This window comes from Dipteris shenzhenensis, chromosome 18 (assembly GCF_047967505.1).
Source record: "Dipteris shenzhenensis isolate YYH24624 ecotype China chromosome 18, Dip_SZ_1.0, whole genome shotgun sequence".
Taxonomy (NCBI): Eukaryota; Viridiplantae; Streptophyta; class Polypodiopsida; order Gleicheniales; family Dipteridaceae; genus Dipteris; species Dipteris shenzhenensis.
In genome coordinates, this window is record NC_141613.1 from 53,055,418 (window position 1) to 53,073,173 (window position 17,756).

Sequence of the window (17,756 nt, forward strand, 5' to 3'; positions counted from 1 at the left end):
ATAGAGAAGCAGAAAAAGTTGCCCCAATGGTACCTCCGGACATTGGAAGAGTCTCGTGTCACTTCATTACCTGAGAGTAGCAGTTCCGGATTGCGCCGGTCTCAACGTCTTCAAAAGACCCCATCCGTGAATGTTGCTTTGGTGGCTCAGATTGTTGAGCCAAGAACCTTTGCGGAGGCAAAAAACAGTCCCGAATGGCAGGCTGCCATGCAGGCAGAGATGGATGCTATTCTGAAGAACCATACATGGGACTTAGTGGCCAGGCCCCTTCGACGGAAAGTCATCGGCACTAAGTGGGTATACAAACTCAAATACAAATCTGACGGCAGCTTGGATAAGTATAAAGCCAGGTTGGTTGTGAAAGGTTTTGCTCAAACTGAAGGCATGGATTTTGATGAAACTTTTGCTCCCACAGCCCGCATGGTTACTATCCGGACAGTGATTGCCCTTGCTGCCCAATTCCAGTGGCCTATTTTTCAAATGGATGTGAAGTCCGCATTCCTTAATGGAACCCTGGAGGAGGAGGTATATGTGGAGCAGCCACCAGGCTTTCAGGATCTAGTGTCCCCATTAAAGGTTTGCAGGTTGAAGAAGGCGTTATACGGGCTGAAACAGGCCCCCAAAGCTTGGTACCAAAGGATTGATATATTCTTTCAGAAGATTGGGCTCAGTCGGAGTCCTTCTGAGGCAAACCTTTACTTATTTGAGAAGGGATTGCGATTGGTACTCATCCTCTATGTTGATGATCTTATCTTGACAGGTGATCATGTCAAGAAGATTTCACAGGTCAAGGAGCTACTCATATCTGAGTTTGAGATGACTGACCTTGGGTTATTACATTACTTCCTTGGGATTGAAGTAAAGCAGGCTAAAGACAGGATCTTCATTTCCCAGGAGAAATATTGCAGAGAAATTCTGAAGAGATTTCAGATGGAGGATTGCAGAACAGCATTAACTCCCATGGAGGTCGGGCTGAAGCTAAGTGTTCACGACACATCTCAGCTGGTTGATACTCTTTTGTATCGACGATTGGTAGGAAGTTTGCTTTACCTTACCAATACGCGCCCTGATATTTGTTATGCAGTTGGGCTATTATGTCAGTTTTCTGCTTCTCCCAGGAAGAATCATTGGAATGCAGGTTTACGTGTGCTGAGGTATCTGAAGGGTACTTGCACCTTTGGGATCAGCTACACCAAAGGCATTGAACTAGGCGGGTTCTGTGACAGTGATTGGGCAGGTGATGTGGACACCAGAAGGTCGACGACAGGATATTGTTTCTTACTTGCATCTGGAGCCATCTCTTGGCTAAGTAAGAAGCAACCCACAGTATCCCTTTCATCTACAGAGGCAGAGTACAGAGCCGCGTGTACAGCCGCTTGTGAGACATTGTGGTTGCGGTGGATTCTGGAGGACATGGATGTGTGTCAGGAGAATGTGACAGTGCTGATGTGCGACAATCAGAGTTGCATAGCTATTGCCAAGAATCCTGTGTACCATGCGCGGACCAAACACATCGAAGTTCATTATCATTTTGTTCGAGAGCTCATCATCGACGACGTGATCGAGCTTATCTACTGCCCGACCGCCGACAATTTGTCCGACCTTTTCACGAAGGCACTCCCTCGAGAACAGATGGAGCACCTCATCAAACGCATGGGGATTGGCCCACAGTTGTGACATTGAGGGGGGGTGTTAGAGACTCACTGTTCCCACCTGTGAGCCCCCGTTTCGTGGGGACAAGGGGCACTGAGGGTAAGATGGGATGGGAAAGAGAGACTCAGCAAACAGCAGCATTTTGGGGGGGCTCCATGCCTTCCTAGAGGCAAGGACTGGCTGCACAGGGCGCCCTTTTATAGGGGCCTGTTGCAGGACCAGTCGGTCCAACCAGGGCCACCGACCAGGGCCGACCCTGGTCGGTTTTACAGACTGACCTGGTCGGTCCCCAGTCAGGGAACCGACCCTGCTGGTCGGTCAGACCAACAGGCCTGGGCAGTGCCTATAAAAGGCCCACACTTCCCTTCATTTCAATCATCCAGTGCAGGACAGAAAGCCTCTGATTTAGGCTGTGCTGTGCACTCAGATTTGGCATCTTCTGACAGAGAGAATTCCTGCAGTTTATCTCAGCACTTGGCTGAGTTTTGTATTGCTCTCCTGGAGCCAGTTTTCTGCCCACCATCCGGTGGATGAATATATTCTCTCTCTGCCTAAGTTTTCTCTGAGTGAGTATTGTATCTGTAATCAGTTATCTGCGTTGAGTGTTGCTAGAACGGGAGAGATCTTGGCTGGAGGTTAGAGTGATTCTTTCCTTCTGTTTTCTAACATGGTATCAGAGCCATAGGCTCCCGACTCTTCCTCATCAATAACACTCTCTGAAGGAAGGAGTTCCTTGGCTGTAAGGCAACTCTGTTTTCAGCTCAGTTCAGTACAGAAGGTCAGTTCATTTATTTCTGTTTCAGTTTTTTCAAGTTCTGTAGCTATTCACCGAGATGGATCAGCGATCAGAAGCCTCTACATCCACTGCTCGTCCTTCCTCCTTCTCCAGTCATCTTCCTTCTTCATTTATCCCTAATTTCGGTGAAGCTGGAAAGCTTGATGGTACAAACTTTCCAATCTGGAAAGTCAAGATCCGAAGCCATCTGTTGGCACGGAGGTTGTGGAAGATTGTCAATGGTACTGAAGAAAAGCCAGAGGATATTGTGGACAAGAGAGGTGAAGTTCTAGCTGAAGCAGATGCAAATGAACTCTGTGCATGGGAGGAGAGGGATGCTCAGGCCTTAGCAATGCTTATAGGCACGACAGCAGATTCTGTTATTCCTCATATCCAGTTGGCAGAAACGTCTTCAGAGGCGTGGACCATACTGAAGGAGCTGTATGAAACCGATAATACAGCTCGTATCATCACATTGCAGCATCAGCTTTATAACCTTGATATGAATGAGGGTGATAGTGTTCATGATCATCTGACGAAGGTGAAAGTTGTGCGGGACCAGCTCGCAGCAGTTGGTCAGAAGGTGGACTCGAGTCAATTAGCATTACTCACACTCCACAAGTTGCCACGGAGTTTCAAAAGTTTTGTGACTACGGTCACTGCGGGTCAACGGACAAAGCCAATCAACTTTGAGGAGCTTTGTCCACTCCTACTTCAGGAGGAGGCCCGAGAGAAACTCTTTGCGCAAACCAACGAAAAGGCATTGGTTGCCAAAGACAAGCCTGGCAAAGGCAAGTCAAAGGATTCCAAGAAATCAGAGGACGCTGAACGTAAGAAGAAAATGAAGTGCTTTTATTGTGAAAAGCTTGGCCACTCTGCCAAAGAATGCCGGAAGAAGAAGGCGGATCAAAAGCGGAAAAGAGAAGCCAAAAACAAAGAAGAGCCTAAGAGTGATTCTGCCAATGTGACAACTGGTCAGTTATTCTTACTCAGTGAACATTGTTCAGCTTATGCAGTTAGTGAAGGTAAAGAAGGTTGGTATGTTGACATCGGTGCTTCTAAGCACATGTCCAACAGAAGGACGTGGTTCAAAACCATGGACAGTACACACCCGGATTCCAAAGTTTCTGTTGGGGATAGCCGGACATGTCCTGTGAAGGGCATAGGTATCATTCCTTTCATTACCACGGCGGGTGAGGGAAAGGATATCTCTCGAGTACTTTATGTACCCGACCTTTGCAAGAATTTACTATCTGTAAGTCAGATGGACAAAAACAACATGGCAGTTCTTTTTCAAGATGGCAAGGTCACCGTGACATCCAAAGGGAGTGGGCAAGTGGTGGCACAGGGTGTTGAAGAGAATGGACTGTACCGTCTCAGTGCAATGTTGGTTCATGATGATCACGGAAAGTCCAAACTTTGGCATGAGCGCTTCGGTCACGTCAGCTATGGAATCTTGGCTGAAATGTCAAAGTCAAAGATGGTGGATGGACTTCCACCAATTATAGGCAAGGATGATGTCTGTAGGGCTTGTCTTGAAGGCAAGCAGCACAGGGATAAGTTCCCACAAGAAGCTTCGTTTCGGGCCAGCAAACCACTTGAGTTGGTTCACGCCGACATTTGTGGTCCAATGTCTACTGCATCATGGGCAGGATCCAGGTATTCACTTCTCTTTGTGGATGATTTCAGTAGAATGACTTGGGTATATTGTTTGGCTAAAAAGTCTCAGGCTTTTGAGAAATTCAAAGACTGGAAGGCTAGAGTTGAAAAGGAGACAGGGGAAGATGTCAAGACATTTCGCACAGACAGGGGGGGAGAATTCACCTCAAGTGAGTTTAATACATTTTGTCGCAAGCATGGGATCAAGCGACAACTCACCACGGCACACACTTCTCAGCAAAACGGGGTAGCCGAGAGAAAGCATAGAACCACCACTGAGACAGGGCTTGCTATGCTCCGAGGGAGAAATCTTTCTAAAGCCTATTGGAGTGAAGCTATCAATACAGCGGTACACATTCTCAACCGGACCAAGACGAAGGCCGTCAAGGACAAGACTCCATATGAGGCATTTTATGGTAAAAAGCCCTCTATTTCTCATCTCCGCATTTTTGGTTCTAATGCGTGGGTGCATGTGCCCAAGGAAGATAGGACCAAGCTTGATTCCCGAAGCAGACCATGTATCTTTGTTGGGTATAGTGAAGAATCCAAGGCCTACCGCCTCTTCGATCCAGTAAAGAAGCAAATACTCATCAGTCGTGATGTTGTCTTCGCGGAAAAAGCACCTGAACCCCAGGAGGAGCCTCAGATTGAGGAGGAGGAGATTGTTCAACCCCCGATCCCACCCCGTCCCAAATTGACCATTCAAGAGGTTACCCAATAAAAAGCTGATATTCCACCCGATACTCAAGAAGAGCAGGATGTTCCAGCAGAAGTTCCCGTTCCTCCTCCCACAGAGAAGCAAAAAAAGTTGCCCCAATGGTACCTCCGGACATTGGAAGAGTCTCGTGTCACTTCATTACCTGAGAGTAGCAGTTCCGGATTGCGCCGGTCTCAACGTCTTCAAAAGACCCCATCCGTGAATGTTGCTTTGGTGGCTCAGATTGTTGAGCCAAGAACCTTTGCGGAGGCACAAAACAATCCCAAATGGCAGGCTGCCATGCAGGCAGAGATGGATGCTATTCTGAAGAACCATACATGGGACTTAGTGGCCAGGCCCCTTCGACGGAAAGTCATCGGCACTAAGTGGGTATACAAACTCAAATACAAATCTGACGGCAGCTTGGATAAGTATAAAGCCAGGTTGGTTGTGAAAGGTTTTGCTCAAACTGAAGGCATGGATTTTGATGAAACTTTTGCTCCCACAGCCCGCATGGTTACTATCCGGACAGTGATTGCCCTTGCTGCCCAATTCCAGTGGCCTATTTTTCAAATGGATGTGAAGTCGGCATTCCTTAATAGAACCCTGGAGGAGGAGGTATATGAGGAGCAGCCACCAGGCTTTCAGGATCCAGTGTCCCCATTAAAGGTCTGCAGGTTGAAGAAGGCGTTATACGGGCTGAAACAGGCCCCCAGAGCTTGGTACCAAAGGATTGATATATTCTTTCAGAAGATTGGGCTCAGTCGGAGTCCTTCTGAGGCAAACCTTTACTTATTTGAGAAGGGATTGCGATTGGTACTCATCCTCTATGTTGATGATCTTATCTTGACAGGTGATCATGTCAAGAAGATTTCACAGGTCAAGGAGCTACTCATATCTGAGTTTGAGATGACTGACCTTGGGTTATTACATTACTTCCTTGGGATTGAAGTAAAGCAGGCTAAAGACAGGATCTTCATTTCCCAGGAGAAATATTGCAGAGAAATTCTGAAGAGATTTCAGATGGAGGATTGCAGAACAGCATTAACTCCCATGGAGGTCGGGCTGAAGCTAAGTGTTCACGACACATCTCAGCTGGTTGATACTCTTTTGTATCGACGATTGGTAGGAAGTTTGCTTTACCTTACCAATACGCGCCCTGATATTTGTTATGCAGTTGGGCTATTATGTCAGTTTTCTGCTTCTCCCAGGAAGAATCATTGGAATGCAGGTTTACGTGTGCTGAGGTATCTGAAGGGTACTTGCACCTTTGGGATCAGCCACACCAAAGGCATTGAACTAGGCGGGTTCTGTGACAGTGATTGAGCAGGTGATGTGGACACCAGAAGGTCGACGACAGGATATTGTTTCTTACTTGCATCTGGAGCAATCTCTTGGCTAAGTAAGAAGCAACCCACAGTATCCCTTTCATCTACAGAGGCAGAGTACAGAGCCGCGTGTACAGCCGCTTGTGAGACATTGTGGTTGCGGTGGATTCTGGAGGACATGGATGTGTGTTAGGAGAATGTGACAGTGCTGATGTGCGACAATCAGAGTTGCATAGCTATTGCCAAGAATCCTGTGTACCATGCGCGGACCAAACACATCGAAGTTCATTATCATTTTGTTCGAGAGCTCATCATCGACGACGTGATCGAGCTTATCTACTGCCCGACCGCCGACAATTTGTCCGACCTTTTCACGAAGGCACTCCCTCGAGAACAGATGGAGCACCTCATCAAACGCATGGGGATTGGCCCACAGTTGTGACATTGAGGGGGGGTGTTAGAGACTCACTGTTCCCACCTGTGAGCCCCCGTTTTGTGGGGACAAGGGGCAGTGAGGGTAAGATGGGATGGGAAAGAGAGACTCAGCAAACAGCAGCATTTTGGGGGGGCTCCATGCCTTCCTAGAGGCAAAGGACTGGCTGCACAGGGCGCCCTTTTATAGGGGCCTGTTGCAGGACCAGTCGGTCCAACCAGGGCCACCGACCAGGGCCGACCCTGGTCAGTTTTACAGACTGACCTGGTCGGTCCCCAGTCAGGGAACCGACCCTGCTGGTCGGTCAGACCAACAGGCCTGGGCAGTGCCTATAAAAGGCCCACACTTCCCTTCATTTCAATCATCCAGTGCAGGACAGAAAGCCTCTGATTTAGGCTGTGCTGTGCACTCAGATTTGGCATCTTCTGACAGAGAGAATTCCTGCAGTTTATCTCAGCACTTGGCTGAGTTTTGTATTGCTCTCCTGGAGCCAGTTTTCTGCCCACCATCCGGTGGATGAATATATTCTCTCTCTGCCTAAGTTTTCTCTGAGTGAGTATTGTATCTGTGATCAGTTATCTGCGTTGAGTGTTGCTAGAACGGGAGAGATCTTGGCTGGAGGTTAGAGTGATTCTTTCCTTCTGTTTTCTAACAAGCACCACATCCGTTTATGAATAAAGCCTGAGTTCTCCTTCTCTTCTCTCCGCTGTATTCTCTGAGTGAGGTTTTCAGTTTGTGAGTGCATCTCTAAAGTGTTTGGAAAGAGATCCCTAGATCTATCTGCTGCATGAGAGGTTCAAGCAATTAGGCATCTACTTCTAACAAAAAGCCCTCTTTAAACGTTTTTGTGCCACAACTTGTGCAAAATTGTACATTTCATGGATTCGATCTCATGCTTGCCACCTCTATCCGAGTTTTTTCCTACTGTGTCAATTTGAATTTTGAACCTCAGCCTATCCTCTTCACCTATCCCATGTGCTCCTGCCGCCATTTGTGCGAATATTGGCTGCTGTTAACATCTGTACCCAGTTCGAGCAAAACCTCATCATGGGCAGCACTTGATATCAGCCTTTTGGAGCAGGTTTGATTCCTTCATTGCCTCCTTCCCTTCCTGGTTCACCTTCTTGGTATCTTGCTGCTGTTTTTGCAAAGTTTGCCCCCCATTTAGAGCAGATTTGAAATTCGATTGCTTCTTCTTTGAAAATCCATTGCCTCTTTGGAATTCGATTGCTTCTTCTTTGGAATTCAATTGTCCCTTTGTCACCCTTCTATGACATTGCAAGCAGCCTCTCTTTCAGCAACACCCTTCATTTGGTGTGGTGATTTCAGCCTTGCTAGACTGCAATACAGTGTCTGTTTCCTGTGCCACATGGCAGTCCTAATTCTTCCTTTACTCTGGCAGGTGCGGTTAGAGTGACTAATTTTTACTGATCAGAGAGCATAGTTGTAATGAGGATGTGTTCAGACCACAAATTTTAAACAGGATGCAAGCCATAGTGAAAGCTCTCCATCCTTTGTTCGCTAGCTCGTACGTGACTAATATGAGGGAAGCACTCTTGGCCTTGCTATTAACTTCACATATACATTGTGAAGCTTGCTAGGTTCATGTGGCTTGCTCTCACCCGAGAGGGAAGCCAAAATGGCTTTTTAAATCCCCCTCTATCTTTAAAGCTTAAACCCCATGATCTACCAAATCACAATTTAAAACAAGAGTGCATAGTGCACGTGGGCACTGCCTCCTAGTATAGTGGTAAAGTGGGCGCTTTTGGATGCAAAGGATTCAAAAGCATATGATTTTTTTGGTGCGTTGGGCTATTAAAAGGACATTTAAGCCTTGGAGGTAAAAGCAATCTCCATAAAAGTTAGTTTTAGATGTACGATTTGAAACCAACATTTTTAAAAAATTACATGTGGAAATTCACAAAGGAGAATCCAAATCTCCACTATAGCATACCTCTAAGGAGGCAGTGCTAGTAGACTTAAATGATTACCCTGTCTGGTTTCGACTGCAGCAAAATTACAATTGTAGGCCTTGAATCAAGTTGCTGCAAAGATTCAAAGAAGGCACATGGAGAACTGTTAAAGTGCTAACCTGCTTTCGCAAAAGTCTTAAATTCTCTTCCTTTAATTGTGTAACTTCAGCTTCCAATTCTACTGTATATGCCTGCACAGTTCCAAAAAAAGCACCTCTTTCAAAATTATTGTAAATTTCTGTCTAGTTTACAGCATTAACAAATTGAACATCAATGTAAGTATTAGTTGTTAAGATGGTAGTGATGTCTGATATATACGATGTTGAAATCGATTCATCAAATCTGTAGAAGCACAGTATCTCACAGTTTCTACAATTGCAAAGCCCAAATTAAGATTACATGCAAGGATGAGTAATAATCATGAAAAGACGAGAGCCTATTCTGCCAGCTGGTAGTTTGTACTGCAGGATTTGTATGCAAGTGATACTTTGTAATGAAACTCAAGATGCTTACTCTTTGTCCCTTTGATATGCAGCACTATCAGGTCCAGAATGATCAAGCGGCAAGACAGTCTATTAGAGATTCAGCTGTAGGCAAAGATCTGATTCTAAACACCGTCTTTGTGTGCTTTGTCAACTCTTTGGGGACTGAATGCAGTTTCAAGTGATGGCTAAACTGGGAATACAACTGCATTAGCTTCGTGGAGAAGCAAGATTTCTTGAGAGATTTTCCTACTAGACTCCCTGCACTGAGTAATATACCTAGATGAATCCAGGAACATCCCAAACTCATCCTCTAAAAACACAACATAGTGCAGTTTCAATCTTATAAAGACCGAGACAGCACTATCAGGTCCAGAATGATCAAGCGGCAAGACAGTCTATTAGAGATTCAGCTGTAGGCAAAGATCTGATTCTAAACACCCTGTCTTTGTGTGCTTTGTCAACTCTTTGGGGACTGAATGCAGTTTCAAGTGATGGCTAAACTGGGAATACAACTGCATTAGCTTCGTGGAGAAGCAAGATTTCTTGAGAGATTTTCCTACTAGACTCCCTGCACTGAGTAATATACCTAGATGAATCCAGGAACATCCCAAACTCATCCTCTAAAAACACAACATAGTGCAGTTTCAATCTCACAATAGTCACTCCTAAGATTGAAAACCATAAACTCCATCACGCATAGCAGGGACTAGCTACTATGACATCCCCACTGACGTCATCAGCGCCCAACAGTGGGTGTAGACCATAGTATAAAAATATGCTCTCACACATACAAATCTACACACCCACACATACTTGAGCATCCATTTACAAAGTCTTCGTACTGAGTTTCTGTCGGCACTCTGGAGGTGAAGGGCAAACTCAGCCATGACGAAAATTAGCACTAAAGGAGAAGGCTAATCAAAAAGTAGTCCAAATCTCTTCATTCAAGCTACAACTGCATGTGAAGTCTAATCGATTTCATTTTAGTCTCTCCCAAACGAGCATCTAAATCTAGCTGATAGGGCAACGCACCATTTAAGATAGAAAGAATTATTGCAATACCAGCAGGCCGCAGCTTGGACAAAAACTTCACAAGGTGAAATTTGCATGTCCGCTAATACGACAGAAGCATATACGTAGATGAATCTAGGAACATTCCCAAACTCATCCTCTAAAAACACAACATAGTGCAGTTTTAATCTCACGATAGTCACTCCTAAGATTGAAAACCATAAACTCCATCACGCATAGCAGGGACTAGCTACTATGACATCCCCACTGACGTCATCAGTGCCCAACAGTGGGTGTAGACCATAGTATAAAAATATGCTCTCACACATACAAATCCACACACCCACACATACTTGAGGCTCCATTTATACAAAGCCTTTGTACTGAGTTTGAAGGGCAAACTCAGCCATGACGAAGGCTAGCACTAAAGGAGAAGGCTAATAAAAAAGTAGTCCAAATCTCTTCATTCAAGCTACAACTGCTTGTGAAGTCTAAATGATTTCATTTTAGTCTCTCCCTGCACTGGTAATAATTGTTCTTTCAACCCTTCAGGCTTTTGTTAAATTCTTATGAATGGTTAGCTTAAAAGCACGCAAAAGATTTGGACCAAAAAGGCAGAAGACTGTCAGGTCAAAAACTGTGTCAGAGCAACCAAAAAACAGTAAATCGATCAATGAAAAAGTGTCTGCAACATAAATGATTTCTTAAGACCTTCACCCAACTTCCAAGGTCATGACTTAGATTGCAAAAGAGCAAACAAGACATAAACGCTTTACACACTTAAGAATGTCATCCTCTCAAGAGATTAACTAGAACAAGCTTTAAATTCTAAAAAACTTTTTCAAAGCAAGAATACAATTACTTCAAAGATTTCCCAAAACTTGTGGAATTCTAAAGAAATTTACAAAGAGAAGCTTCAGCCTTTGAGAGATGACGATTAACATTATTAAATACAGGTTAAGGATCTTGCCTTACTAATTGCAAGCTTGCTGAAACATCATCGAATGTAACAAGAGACCTTCGACTCCACAAGATTCCTATCTTAATGGCCTTCTAACAACAAAGGATTCTTTGAAGACAGGTGAGGAAGGGATAACGTCAGATTTGCAAATGTACAGGGAAGTGGAAGAGAATAGAACAGAGAATCGAAAAGGGTCAGTGATCACAGAGAGAGAGAGAGAGAGAGAGAGAGAGAGAGAGAAGAGGGGGGGGGGGGGGGGGGGGGTTATTAAAGTCCTCGGAAGACCGAAGGGTCAACGAGACTGAAAAAACCAGATACCATGAGCTGAATGGGTGAAGCAGGCATCTGCACCCAAGAAGCGCACTGTTCAAAATAGCACTTATCAACTGAGAATGTAATATATCACATGAAAGGAAAAAAGCAAGTTTGTAAGCGACTTTAGACAAATTTATGAGTCAAGAATAACTTAGTAAGTAAAGCTATGCTTATGTTTCAGCTGTACCCAAGCATAAGCTGCCGTCTGGGTTTCAAGAGATTCTGGAATCTCTTGGATAGGTTAGCCTTGAAAGAAATTCTCTTCATGCCAACCACACCTGCCCAAAGGAAAATTTCCCCAAATATTTACAAGTGAAGAAAATTCCACATTAGGGGGCATGAAATTGTCCATGAGACCAATGGACGTGGCTCAATAGTTGAATCAGTCGCATGACAAATTTGTGTGATGCAGTCCTAGTCATTTGGTGACCCATTTCATTTAACAAGGAACTTGATGTAAACCTGATCTTTTCTTTTGCCTATAACTTGATCCTCTCCCTTGCTATTCTGCAATCCTCTCAGCATGTTAAAAGTTTTCTTCTTAGGAGACCTTGAAGCTCATCTTGGACAGGGATATACCTAGATGGTTGACTTTGTTGAGATATCTCTATATGGCATACTGCAAGAGGATACTATACAATGTGAGAAATTTACTATAAGCAATCTTAAAATAAATAGTAGTTCACACAAATGAGAGAGAAGAGATAGAAAAGTTGATATGTAAAGAAATAAAAGCTCCACCGCTTTCCTAGCACTCTCCTACGGCGGCAGGAGTGATGGACAATGTGCTACCTATGAAATAGTATGAATAGCACACAGGTTGAGGTCTCTTCCTCTCACCTGGGCTAAGTGAGAGAAGTGTTGGACTATAATGGACAGGAGGGTACAAACCCCACCTTATATAGCCCATGGGAGGGCTGGCAGAACAGCCCTGATGCCTAAACCAACCATGAGAATGGCTGGACTGATCGGCCAGAAGGTGATTGTGGCCTGCCGCCTAGCCACATGGCAGCTTTGACACATCATCGGGTACTGCTTAGCCCTTGACCTGCACATGCCATCTGCCGACTTCTATGTCAGCCTTGATGCCATGCCATCAGATGCAACTGCCACGTCAACAGTCAGCCTGATCTGAAACATGCTGCCACATCATGAATCCATCCATCTGACTGGCAAATGGCTGATTATGGATGCCAGTTAGCACTGCCTTCACATAACCTGATGAGACCCTTCCTCTAGAGCCCCGCGCTACTCTCAAGGATCCTGCAAAGAATCAGATGCCTGATGGGACCTTCCTCTAGAGCCCCGCACTACTCTCAAGGATCCCGCAAAGAATCAGGTGCTTGCTTCATTAATATAGCAATGAATTAAAATGGTGGGGAGACTCGGCTAGCGTTGAGCCACTGACCCTCAGCACAATGCACCACCATCTAGCAGATATGGTGCTGCCTAGATGTGAACCCCTAGAACCGCAAACAAGAGCTTCAGTGGGCTGAGTAGATGCTCTCCCTACATACCTCCTCGCTACTCTCATGGACAGCCAAAGGTGAGTTACTGTTGTGTTCTGTTGCTTGACCTCCTTACAACAAATGTCATATGGACAAACAACATTTGCAGGATGCTTTGAACAAGAACAAATGGCAAGGCGATTGCATGGAGATGAATAGTCAGTTGATAGATAAACCAACAAAGACAACCCCAAAAGGAGAAAAGGAATTGTCATGCGGCAGTTGGTATGCCATAGTGTGCAAAGATGCTAGGGATGCTTGGTATTCAGTGACAGCAAAGGAAAAGACATACAAAAGCAGAGTTCGAAGAGAAAAACAAATGGAGTGCTATGAACATCTCAAAAGGGTATGAACATGCAAAGAAATTTCAGAAAGACGGAACAATAGACCTCTATGAGAGGTACAAGGGTGACAACAAAGGAGAGGAAACGCTCTCCATCAAAGCCATGGATACCATAACGACTGATGGCATTGAGAATATTGAGGAGCTTAGCTAATGGAAAGGCACAGGACCCACCAGTCTCATCGTAGAGATGCTGACGTGGGGAGAGGGAGAACAGCAAACAAAGAAATGAATAAGGCAATAGAAGAAGGATTTCCAAAGGAGTGGCAAACTAAAAAAATAGTTCCCACTATTCAAAGCAGACAATCAAGGTGAGCAACCTTATGGCCAAGCTGTATCGCACAATCGTAGAACAGATAATCAGCAAGTGGAGACGGCAATGGGGCAAGGTCACCATCACAAGCAGATTTCCGACCAGAGCATTCCACAGTTGACCACCTAGTCACAATAAGTGCAATAGCCAAAAACGCCACGGGTAAACACAATGCACTCTATTGCTGCTTCGAAGACTTCAAGAAAGCAGTTCACATGGTACCTAGGGAGAAGCTTTGGGCACAAATAACAAATATCAAGGCTGGGGATCGCCCAAGACCTAAGACAAACCACCTTCAAGTTAATGGGCTCAACTAGCAAACCCACTGGTGGATGGCTCAAATTCAGATGAAAAGGCCCCTTTATGCAAGAATATTGCAAGGGTGCCCTCTCCCCCACTTCATCGAGTTTGTACATTTATGAACGGCAGTACACACAGTGGGACAGGAGTTAGATTTGCAGGAGACAATCCTTTAGCTGCTACATGCACATGATGAAGTTTTATTCCCAAGCGATGAGAGTGGATTACAAAAACACTTGGATACCTAGAGTAAGTTCTGTAGATTTTTGAGTATGCAAGTGAACATTGCCAAAACCAAGCGGTGATCCTCATTCGCACCCTATGTGGCCTCACCTTTTCTGTGTTCCATATTGCCAGTTTTAAGGGATCTTCAGAAAGGAAACTTTGTGTCACGGCTATAGAATATACTTTTTAGACATGCTGGTGCAAAACACAAGAACATTTAAGCTTTATAACACCAATAAGCCCTACACTGGTGTATCGCAAGGAACGATACTTCAGAACTATATCAGAGCTATGAATTGCAACAGAAAGGCTTCAGATAAAAGCTAGAGTTCCTAATCAAGACCTGTAAGGATTTGTTGGTTTGAGAGGAGACAAGAGAGCCTGGGGTCTTGAGACCTTGGATAAAGTCCCTCCAGACAATGTTTTTGCAACAACAAGCAACTGCTTTCGGAGAAGGACAAGGATAAAGCAATGTAACAAAAGATGCAAGCTAAGCCATTAAATAGCAAATATTTTGAGAAAACAAAAAATGTTATTATTGTCCTGCTTAGTAATACCATTTCTTATCATTATAGGGATGAATCTTTTCGATGGTCACGTGTTCAAAATGGACAAAAAGCATTTAAATTTTGCAACTAGCCACACAGCTGACATTTAGACCATTCACGCCAAACAAGGTGGCGAACCCATATAATCCCTGTTAGGGAATAAGTTATTGAGGTCTTCTTAATATCTATTAAGTAGTTCAAAAAGGTGCTGAAAAGGAAAGGGCAGTCCCTCACACAAAGGGGGGCAAGAAGGGCGAAAAGGAGAGAGAGGAGAGCAATTCCCTAAGGGCGAGATGGTAAATTATTTAGGAAGGGAGCAGAGATGGAGTAAATGAAATGAGCGGAACCTCTTGTCATACATTTAAATAGCCCATGTCAGATGTTTTAATAAAGGCCAACCCAATGAGCATATAAGCCTTCACTAATGCTAACGCTCATGCTACCTTAATCTAAACCTTTAGCTATAGCCAATTGAGAACTTGGAGCAAAAAAAGGTGATCATCACAATCACACATACGTGCACACACACGCTGACAACACAAAATCCAGTACTTAAATCATACACCAGACCTCATGCCTACTGACGTGAAAATTGCCCTTCAGGCTAATCAAGCTACATAAAAGCATGAGAATGAAGACGCCATGATAGGTTGCAGTCATGTCAAAAACCAACTGACAATATAAGGATGTGTGAGAAAATTCAGAGCCAACCGCAAAGACTTCGAAGTTCGCTTGGCTTCCTATTACCTCGAAACTGGCACAGCCAATAGGGAGTGTTATAACCAAAATTATTGATGTGGCTGACATGCAACCTTTAGGATTGCTGAGCTGTTAAGAAGGGAAATTATTAAGACTCTTGGAAGGAAGTGCCTCTCAGGACAGCGCTATCAGCAAAAATGGAGAAATTCGCACCCCCCTACTTTCTGATCGTTGTTGCGTTTCGAAGCCAGTAGTAGACGTGCAGAATGCAAACACTTCCATCCAAGTTATAAGAATAGCTGCCAGCCTGCCAGTAAAAGTAGCAGTAGATTTAACGTGTACCTGCTTTCTAGCTCGAGAGCGAGCAGCCGACTCCCTGTTCTTTATCATCCTGCGTTGCCGCCTTTCTATTACCTTCTCTACTGGCCCTTCCGCACACCTTTTCCTCCCTTGTAATTGCCCGTTTAACCCGTACTGAGCAGCTAGAGGCAAGGGCAGGTTCCCGTGACTAGAGCCAGCCCCATCTGATGCAGGGCTGAGAGGGGAACCCGCTCCATAACTGAGCCCATTAAATCCTCTGCCACCTGCAAGACCGATGCCCAATCCTACATTGCCTAAAACTGCTCCCAGCCCTCCCTCAACAGGAGGTGACAAGCGGGCAGGGCTGGTGCCCATTTTATTTCCCATAACATGCCCATTGCCTACGCTGTTTGTGACGTTTGCATATGCAGATGCAGTCTCTATGGCAGCATGTCGTTGCACAAGTTGCTGCTGTTGCTGTGTTATGGCGTTTCTATATTGATTCTGAATCCAATCGCCTGGTTGGGCCGGAGAAGTGTTATTTTGCAGGGCATCAAATTGCATTCCATCAATTAAAGGTGGCCCCGACAGCATATTTGCAGGGGAGACTTTGAGCTGGGGCCCGACTGCAGCATGTTTGAACAGCGATCTATCCCCATCGGAAGCAACGATCCCCCTTCGACTCTCCACTCTATCCCCTCCACCATTAGCATGTCCAACAAAGCCAGAATTTCCCCCAAATGAGATAAATGCCTCGCTTGCGGGTACCACTTCTTCCCTGACGACCCCTGCTTTCACCAGGAAATCCTCTAAAGTCATTTCTCCAAAAGTAATTTGACGAGGCTGACCTGCTCCAGGTCCGGCATTTCCAGTGCCGTCAGTACCGTCCTGCTGAATATTCCTCCACACCTCCTCAACAGTTTTCGTGCTGAGAGTTCTAGGGAGAGTTAATGATCCCTGCTTCGCTAAACTTACCTGCGTTGCCAGACCAGCACCGGAACCGTCCAACGAGCTCATCGCAGCAGCCATAGCCTGGCTCTCTTCGGCCGTCCAAATGTTTTTCAATAATTCCTCCATGTTCATGGATCCAAAGTCTTTACCAGGCTCTCCAAGGGCGTTCTGGAATTCATCGAAGGTAAGGGAGTAGACGGAACTCCCTTGTCTACCTAATGAAGTTTCGCCCGCAAACAGAAAAGGATTTCTTGCGTTTGCAGAGCCCATCAAGCAGTAGAGGGGCTTTGAGACTGAAAAGCGTACGCCGAATTAACGGGTAAGAAAACAATTAAGAGAGAAGGAACTCTTATGGTAGCATTGGCCAAAACAAGAAGTTGTCTGAGAATTTAATTTCTACATCTCGTCTTCGCTTGCGGAAGTGTCACTCTTGATTTGCGCCAGTGAACCAGAAGACCTTTCACAGTCTACACCGTCTACCTGTTGAGAACAAGTGCACTGACGACTTGTAAGCGAGCTGCCAAAGATTGATGTCGCCGATGGAAAAAGGAGATACGAAGAGAGCTGAAGCGCGAGAAAGAAGAAGAGATGGGAAAGTGGACCTGTAATCGGGCGCTGAGATCCCAAATTCATTTATGCGCCAGGACGGAGGGAGACTCGCTTCTCCAACCTGTGCAAAAGCTTCCTTCTACAGAAACAAACAGAGACTAGGCTATGGCTTTGCAAAAGAAAAGAAATTGAGCATTCGTCATGACCGACAGCTGCAGGTGCGAAACTGGCAGCTGCCCGCACCCGAATCTCCAAGCGATCACTGCACACGCACTTCTCCACCAAGTACTTGTTTACGACGAGTGCACGGGGTCCACTCACTCTCCCAGTTTCACAAACTAACCTAACCTCGCTACACTTCGAGTTAAGATTTTGAGTCATTTAGTGCCTCTCGCCTGGAGACTTGTCTTTACTTCTCTTTACATTGACAACTTTTCAAGTGCGGGCGACGGAATAACTTGCTAGAACTTGCAAAAAATATCACTCTCAAGTCTCGTTAATCCACAGCCCCTCTAAAATGCTTCAACGCTTTCATCTTGGAAGCTTTATAAATATCATGCCATCACACCCCCACCCATCATGTACACATCACATGACAACATCACCATAGTGCCATGGAGGTTACTTTGGCTCTCACAACATGATGATGTCCCAACTATGCATCTAGAGAGAGAGAGAGAGAGAGAGAGAGAGAGGGGGGGGGGATGCCAAGGTTGATGCATGTGTGGTA

The 17,756-nt window shown here is 45.2% G+C and overlaps 1 protein-coding gene across 1 annotated transcript in view; it reads right to left on the reverse strand.

The window, feature by feature from the left end:
- The window catches only part of LOC147891414 (ABSCISIC ACID-INSENSITIVE 5-like protein 5), a 35,757-nt gene extending 18,569 nt beyond the window's left edge, over positions 1–17,188 (reverse strand). The window contains exons 1-3 of the mRNA XM_087389262.1: positions 17,080–17,188; positions 15,569–16,957; positions 8,638–8,709 (exon numbers count right to left, since the gene is read on the reverse strand). Coding sequence (XP_087245388.1) covers positions 8,638–8,709; positions 15,569–16,747 — 1,251 coding nt within the window. The 5' untranslated portion in view covers positions 16,748–16,957; positions 17,080–17,188. The remainder of the gene's footprint in view (positions 1–8,637; positions 8,710–15,568; positions 16,958–17,079) is intronic.
- Between the last annotated feature and the right edge of the window lie 568 nt (positions 17,189–17,756).